The sequence below is a fragment of the Volvox carteri genome (assembly GCF_000143455.1).
Source record: "Volvox carteri f. nagariensis unplaced genomic scaffold VOLCAscaffold_3, whole genome shotgun sequence".
In the NCBI taxonomy this organism is placed as follows: domain Eukaryota; kingdom Viridiplantae; phylum Chlorophyta; class Chlorophyceae; order Chlamydomonadales; family Volvocaceae; genus Volvox; species Volvox carteri.
The window spans coordinates 359,624-367,911 of NW_003307546.1; the positions used below are offsets into that span (position 1 = coordinate 359,624).

Here is an 8,288-nt window from a genome sequence, read left to right on the forward strand (position 1 = left end):
TGACGACCTGGTCCATTCGGAGCCCACATGCCGCGAGGAAAGCCTTCGTCCGGAGAGCAAGGTCTGCGAGCCGTGCGTTATGGGAAAAATGACCCGCAGCCCCCATCATTCATCGACGCACAAGGGCAAACGCGTGCTCGACCTCGTCCATATGGATCTTTGCGGCCCGATGCCGGTCACGTCGCTGGGTGGAGCCAACTACTTCGCTACCTTCTACGACGATTTTAGCAAATACTCCGAGGTTCGTTGCGTTCGCGCAAAGAGCGAAGTCCCCGCTGCTGTTCGTGAGGTTTTGACTAAGTGGGAACGGCAGACTGGTCTAGAAGTTCGTTGCGTCCGAACTGATTGCGGCACGGAGTACGTCAACGATCGCCTTGCCTCCTTCTTTTCTGAGAGGGGTATTGTGCATGAGAAGTCGGCCCCGTATACACCAGAGCAAAACGGAGCAGCGGAGCGCCTGAACAGGACTTTGCTGGAGCGTGTGCGGGCCATGCAATATGATTCGGGCGTACCTCCGGAGCTGTGGGGAGAGGCAATAATGACGGCCAACGCCTTGCGCAACGTGTGTCCTACGAAGGGGACTGTACAGACGCCGTGGGAGCTGTTTACTGGAAAGCCCCCGGACGTTTCTAAGCTACGGGTATTCGGGTGCGTGGCTTATGTACAGGTTCCGAAGGCGCTTAGAAATAAACTTGACCCGGTCTGCGTCAAGGGTATCCTAGTTGGGTATGAACCTAAATTTAGTGCGTGGCGCGTATGGATCCCAGCAGAAGGGCGGATTCGTGTTAGTGTAGATGTGGTTTTCGATGAGGGAATCATGTATAGTGTCGCGTATTTGCTCGATTCGATAGAGGAGTCGCTCTCTTCCGGTACTGATGATGAGGGCCCCCAGAGGGCGCCCTTGGTCGAGATCGAGATGAATCCTGTAGGCGGGCCGGCTGGCGACAAGGGGTCGGATGACGAGCCGGGGCCGTTGATTGATGACGATGAGGCTCCGGAATGGTCCGAGTCTGATAGGAAGGATGACGGTGAAGTGGATGAGGAGGTCAATGAAAGATTGGTTGACGCAGGGCCGTCCAACGCAGGGCCGTCTGACGCAGGGGCCGTCAAATGCCAGGACCGTCCAATGCGAACAATAATTTGCCGTTAGCTCTTGGTAGGGAAAAGCGTTCCAATGCCGGAGTTCCACCCAAACGTTTTGCTTTCCGCGTAGAGATGGAGGAAGAGTCGGATGATGATGTCGATATTCCGGAATCTTACGAGGAAGCAATGGCATCTCCCTATGCTGAAGTTTGGCGTGCTGCAATGCTTGAAGAGCTTGAGTCTTTGCGTGCGAAGGGTACTTGGTCCTTAGTGCCGAAGCCCAAGGACAACAGATCTCTTGACGTTAAGTGGGTTTTCTCATTGAAGCGTGACAAGCATGGTGCCATTGAACGGTTCAAGGCACGCCTAGTAGTGAAAGGTTTTATGCAACGTGAGGGTGTGGATTTCCAGGAGGTCTTTGCGCCGGTAAGTCGCCACACTACCTTGCGTACTTTTTTGTCCATGGTAGCTGGCGCCGATATGGAATTGCACCAACTAGATGTCAAGACGGCGTTTCTGAATGGCGATTTAGAAGAAGAGATTTATGTTAAACAACCCCCCGGTTTTGAAGAGGGAGGCCCGGGGATAGTTTGTCTTCTTCATAAGGCCTTGTATGGCCTTCGCCAAGCGTCGCGTGCATGGTATGACACGTTATGTGAAGAATTAGTGTCGATGGACTTTGTCGCGTCGAGTGCGGACCCTAGTTTACTTGTTCGCCGTAAACAAGGCGAGGTTGTATATCTTTTGGTTTATGTAGACGACGTTTTGATTGCGTCTTGGAGCGAGAGAGCCGTTTCAGAAGTAAAGGCGGCTATCATGCGGCGGTTTGAGTGCCGCGACTTAGGAGAGGCAAGTTTATTTTTGGGTCTTACTCTTAAGCGCGATCGAGCGAACATGGTAATTACCGTTTCTCAGGGGCGTATGGTTAAGGACATTGTGGGTCTTTATGGCATGGCTAATTCACGGCCGAAGTCTGTACCTATGAGTCCTGGAACCGTCTTACCTAATGCTGCAGTGGAAGATCGGCTGGATCGAGAGCGTTTCCCGTATAGCCAGTTAATTGGCAGTTTGTTGTACGTGTCTGGATGTACTCGTCCTGACATTGCACAAGCCGTGGGAGTTTTGGCGCGGCACATGTCGAATCCTAGCAGGTCGGACTGGAAAGCGGCGAAGGAGGTAGTACGCTATTTGGCAGGAACGTCCGATTACGGATTACTTCTAGGTGGTGAACGAGCAGATGAGAGGTTGGTCGGATATAGCGATGCTGACTATGCGGGTTGTGCTGACTCGCGGCGGTCAACGTCTGGTTATGTCTTTACTCTTCATGGTGGTACAGTTAGTTGGGCTAGCAAACTTCAGCGGAGCGTGGCTGCGTCCACTATGGAGGCTGAGTATATGGCTGTTTCGGAAGCTGCTAAGGAGGCTTTATGGTTGCGACAACTACTTGGCGATCTCGGCTACGACCTCAAGCCAACGCAGATCAATTGCGATAGTCAGAGCGCAATTCGGTTGGCGAGCAATCCGGTTGTTTCGAAGCAATCGAAGCACATCTCTGTGCGTTATCATTTTGTACGGGAGCAGGTAGCGCTCGGTACGCTTGTGATGGTAGATTGCAGGTCGGAAGATATGGTAGCTGATTGCTTAACTAAGCCTTTACCAACTGAGAAGTTTGAGAAGCATCGTATAGCGATGAACGTGTGCAAGTCCTGAGCGCGTGGGAGTTTTGGAAAGTGCTCTTAGGTACACTCAGGCTTGACACTTCGGTAGTTTGATTAGTTGCCGTTATCCCAATACGACATCGGATCAGGATTGGCTACGGTATGCTTATATACTGCTTGCGTATCCTTTCTCTCTCTCTCCTTGTGTAACGATATGAGCGAGTGATGTGTTCACTGAAGGACTCTTATCTCTAACAGCATGTCGTGGTGTCGCAAGGAATCATGAAACCTTATATACTTCAACGCTATGCGACTTTACAAATTGATCACTACCCAGCTTAAATTTAGCCAATATCACATATCTAAGGCTGCCGTACAAACATGGTCTTGCAACATTCGCGCGCCGGCTCATCCGTAATTCATTCGTAGGCATGCAGAGCTCATAGCTCTGCTTATGATTGCTGTTGCATTGTACGAATCTCACGCGGCGCCTGTCCTTAGTGCCTAGTTGCCCTGCCGGTAACGCTGACATGAGTACTTGCGTCCGAGGCTTTTGCATTTAATTTAGACGTATAAGGGAGATACATATAAGAGAGATACTTCGCATTACTGGCCTGCTTAACATGGAACGTAATAAACCTAAGGCATAGACAATCGAATACCGGCACAACAGTGCCTGACCAGCAAGCTCGCGCTTAAACTTCTCTGTTAACTTGCATTTTTATCTCATTCTTAAACATGGGTGGAGCAGGCTCCACGGTACGCGACAGGGTAGCTCCGTCGGCAGGTGGTATGACCTGTCCATACTTTAATGATTAATGTCCCCTATGCAACAGGAGGCAGGCAATGTCGTGCGCGTTCAGCCTACACCTCGCAACCAGGTGGTGAGTCCGTCTCTGCTCTCGCTCGCACTTGCCTGCCATGCATGACCTACGCCATAGATGCCATACCTGGAAACCTAATCCAGACTTAGGATTTTTCATATATTAAAAACGACTATCTCATTTATTACCGTGGCGTGCCTGCTGCCCTGCTCTTTTGGACATAACTTTCTGCTGGCATTCGTCGTAAATGTCGCCGCGGCAGGTGCCCACCATGGAAGCTTCTCAGCCCACGCAGCCCATGGAAGACTCGGCTAGCTTAAGACTACAACTGAAACAGGAGAGGGAGGAGCATGCGAAGGCCTTGGAGGAGGCAGCGGCAGCGGACCGCAAACGGCTGGACGAGGCTGCAGCGGTGGAGCGGCGGCGATTAGACACAGATGCGGCTGCTGAGCGGAGCCGCCTGGATGAAGAGGCAGCTTCACTGCGGGCTCGCTTGGATGGTGAGGGCGCGGAAGAGCGGCGGCGGATGGCAGAAGCGGCCGCGGAGGAGGCGGGGGCAGTTCGAAAGCGCCTGGACGAGGACACTGCAGCGGTGAGGGCGCAGTTGGATGAGGAAGCGGCAGCGGTTCGGAAACGCAAAGACGAGGAGGCGGCGGCGGAGCGCAAGCAGCTTGACGAGGCGGCTGCCGTGGTACGGAAGCAGTTTGATGATGAAGCGGTGGCGGAGCGCACACGGCTAGATGCAGAAGCGGCGGCGGAGCGCACGCGGCGAGATGCAGAGGTGGCGGCGGAGCGCAAGCAGCTTGACGAGGCGGCTGCCGTGGTACGGAAGCAGTTCGATGACGAGGCGGTGGCGGAGCGCATGCGGCTAGATGCAGAAGCGGTGGTGGAGCGCACACGGCTAGATGTGGAGGCGGCGGCGGAGCGCAAGCAGCTTGACGAGGCGGCTGCCGTGGTACGGAAGCAGCTCGATGACGAGGCGGCGGTGGAGCGCACACGGCTAGATGCAGAGGCCGTGGCTCGGAGGATGCAGCTTGACGAGGCGGCAGCAGAGGAGCGGCGGCGTCTGGATGAGCAGGCCGCAGAGGAGAGGCGGCATCTGAACGACCTGGTAGGTGCGCTGCAGCCTCAGCTGGAGAACCTGATGGCCAGGTTGGCGGCTGGAGGCCCGTCCTCTAGGGCGGCGCTTGCCGCTACAGCGCCCCAGAGCACTGGCATGTTGATCGGGCCAGTGCAGCCGTCTGCAGCAGTGGGTGTGGCTGCAGCAGTGGAGTTATCGCCAGTGGCGTCCATGCCGGCAGCACTGCCAGCGGCGACCGTACTTGCTGATAATCTGGAAGAATTGGGACCTCAGGCCACTACAGCTGCTGCTGCTGCTACTACCGTGTCAGACAAAGCGGCGGCGGCAGCGGCAGCAGCAGTGGAACAGGAGCGGCGGCAGCTTGAGGAACAGGAGCGAAGGCGGCTTCAGGATGCAAAGGCTGCGACGTTGGAGGAGCGGCGCCAGGCAGATGAGGAGATTGAGAAGAATGGGTGCCAGGAGGTGTGTGGGAGGGTATGAGAGGTGTGGGAATGTGGGTGCGGGGAGCACTAAGCAGCCAAATATCTGCTCCCTTTCCCCCTAGGCCCCGCCCTGGATCTTCGGAACGTTCAAACTTGTGTGTGTGTTTATAATATATCTGAGTCCTTAGCAGGGCAGAGCAAACCATTTCTGCAGCATCCTGTAAAAATTAAAGCTCATTCCTTCCTACCCTTCTCCGTCCCCCTCTCCTTATCCTCATGCGCCTCCTCCCTCCTCGCCCCCAAGGACCTTCTGGCCTCCATCCCCCAAAACAATCTGCAACTGGAGCAGCTCCCCGCCAGCATCCGCGACCTCCACGACGGAATGCCCCCCCAACTCAGCAAGGCCCCCATGCGGCTGCTCTCCCTGGATGTTGTCCTGACCTGGCCCAACATCCGCGTCTACGAGGAAGTCGATGTCGCCACGGAAGCCCTGGAGGTGCCGTACGCTGACGTCGACGCCGACACCTGGAACACTACCATCATCCTCAGCTGGCGCTGGAGCGCCGTCAAACCCACCGAGTACACCCCGGGCTTTGCACCCATGTCCGAGGTGCAATTCGCGGAGCTGACTGCCACACTGCGCCGTGCACAGGACCGGGGCATGCAGTATGTGTGGATAGACTGGAGCTGCGTGCCCCAGTACAACTCCTCTCCCATGGTGGAGGTGCTGCGCTCCAAGGTGTTTTATGCGCGCGCACGTGCCATGATCGTATTGCCGACATTCGTTCGCATCCCAGCTGACGGTGTGGTGCGGTTGCTGCTGACCAAAGCCATGCGCGTCGTACGCAGCCGCGTCATGACCTCGCCGCGATGGGGCATCCTGCTGAAATTGCTGGAAAGCATCCAGGCCAAGGAGACTGTCGCGGGTCGGGAGTACTTCACCCGCGTGTGGACGTTGGCGGAGCGCATGGCGCGGTTTGGGCGGCCTGAGAGGTTGTGTCACTGGCTGTCGCTTGAGAGCTGGCTGGGCATGGTGGTAGATGCGATGTTGCGGAGCACTGAGGACCGCAGTGCGAGTGAGATGTACAAAAGGATGTTGGGCGCCGAGGCGGGCCGGCGGCTGGATGCGTTGCTAGACCCGCTGGAGGCCACTGTCAAGACTGGCAGCATGCACGTCTCAGAGGGGCTGGAGGAGCAACTGGCAGATCTGTTCGATTTGACGGTGGGAATCTGGCACACTAACAAGGTAGGAGGGCATTAGGGGATGAGAATGGGGGTTTGGGGGAAGGGGGGTTTGGGAAGGGAACAGGGTTCATGGTCAGGGATGTGTGTCTGTGTGTTACAGCTTGAGTTGCGTCACCCTTCAAAGGTGCCCTGTAACGAGAGCCGTAAGCTGTCCTTTCTAAGTTTTGAGCCGGACAGGGAATGAATGGAGGCGCGAGGAATGGGGTTGCACCTAAGGGGGGGGCCTGGGCTGGGGCCAGGGGGAGGAGGAGGGGAGTTCCTGATTCCACTCTTTCCATCGCCTGCTGTGTCGTACTCTCTCTTTCACCCTCCCTTCCCTTCCCCTTCCCCTCCTGCCTGTCTACTAAGCACTTGTATGAGTACGAGTACGGGCGCACACATATGCAAATCCTTCCTCCTTTGACATCAGATGCCGTACACGAAATACCCCATCCCACCCATCCCCTCCCAGGAGCTGGCGGAGGCGCCCACTAAGGACTGGCTGGTGTCGTACCTTCTTGACGCACACACGGGCATCTACCAGGCTTGGTCGGAGGCGGATCGAGTGTGGTCGGTTTACAGTTATTTCTGTTGGAAGCAGCTGGACCAGCGCAGCGAGGCGGGGCTGCTGGAGGCTGTTCAGGACCTGGTTCGTGTGGCGGGGGGCAGCAGGCGCCTGTTGATGGCTATGGCCACCAAATTGGGCCTGGCGTCGAAACTGCCGCCAGCTGAGGCGGACAAGAAGCTGGTGGCGGGGGCTAAAGCAGGCAAATGGGCTGAGGTGGCGGCCGCGCTCAAGAAGGGCGCTTTCCCAGATTACCCCGGGACGGTGAGTGCAGGGGGGAGTGAGATGCGGATTGAGGGTGAGGTGGAGGCGGAGGTGTGAGGATGTGGTTTCTGCTTGTTACTGCTCATCATGCGGGTGACCATCGCGATGACCACGATGGTATATCCTTTATTTATTCTCCTGTGTTGGGTGGCTGCTGCTGCTGCTGCTGCTGCTGCTGCTGCTGCTGCGGCTGCTGCTGCCGCTGCCCTATTCTCGTATGGGGTTGCAAGCAAGACTTATGAATCAAGCTCTTAGGAAGCTAACAGCTTCTATATCTAGAACAAATTGCGTTGTGATTTTTATTAATCAAATCAGAATGAAAGGTATATTTGGTTGTGTGTGTCGTCATATTTCAGGGCGGCAGTACCGCACTCTACATTGCGGCAGAGAAGGGCAACCTGGACGCCGTCAAGATGCTCATCAAGTGTGGCGCGACTGTTGACAAACCCAACTTGGTCAGCCTAAGAAGGAGGGGAAGGGAGAGGATGGCTCAGGGTTTAGATAGAGATGTGTGGGGGGGGGGAGGTGAAACTGCCTGCCCTGGAGGGAATATGCCGGGGGATGAAAGGGAGGGGGAGCGTGCTGAGCTGACACACGTGTCGGTGCGTGCCGGCTCGCCTCAATTGGTACTGTTATCATAACCTCGCATACCTCCCACCAATACATACATACGCACGTACACGCATACCTTGTGCTGTTCCGCTGGAATGTCGTTTGCGTTGTCAGCTTGGGCCTTATCTGTCCGTAAACTGGCCTTCCCTGCATGTGTTTGCCAGTGTGTCATCATGTCGACATGCCTATCTGGTTTCGTCCGCGGTGGTTGTGGTGGTTATGGTGGTTGTGGTTGGTTGTGCAGGTTGGCGCCACGGCTCTCCACGCGGCCAGTGCCAAAGGCCACGCGGACGTCATCGCCGCCCTGGTGGCGGCGTCGGCCCAGCTGGAAATCACCAAACAGGTAGAGGAGTGGGGTAGGGTAGGGTGCGATTTGGGTTTTCATATGTACGGCGTAAGATGGCGTGCGGAAAATAATGGGGGGTTTGCCCGGCGGGGGAGGTGGGGATGGGGTTGAGGCTGCTTACACGTATAGTCACTGCCGTACACTGCTGCATTAGTCTTCTCACCTAGCTTCATTGTCATACTGTTCACTTTTCTCCGCCCCTCCCCCCC

At 56.0% G+C, this 8,288-nt stretch overlaps 1 protein-coding gene across 1 annotated transcript in view; it reads left to right on the forward strand.

The window, feature by feature from the left end:
- Positions 1–5,052: 5,052 nt before the first annotated feature.
- The window catches only part of VOLCADRAFT_79031 (uncharacterized protein), a gene marked incomplete at its 3' end in the record, with an annotated part of 6,798 nt that continues 3,562 nt past the window's right edge, over positions 5,053–8,288 (forward strand). The window contains exons 1-4 of the mRNA XM_002946308.1: positions 5,053–5,108; positions 5,373–6,314; positions 6,765–7,172; positions 7,445–7,576. Coding sequence (XP_002946354.1) covers positions 5,451–6,314; positions 6,765–7,172; positions 7,445–7,576 — 1,404 coding nt within the window. The 5' untranslated portion in view covers positions 5,053–5,108; positions 5,373–5,450. The remainder of the gene's footprint in view (positions 5,109–5,372; positions 6,315–6,764; positions 7,173–7,444; positions 7,577–8,288) is intronic.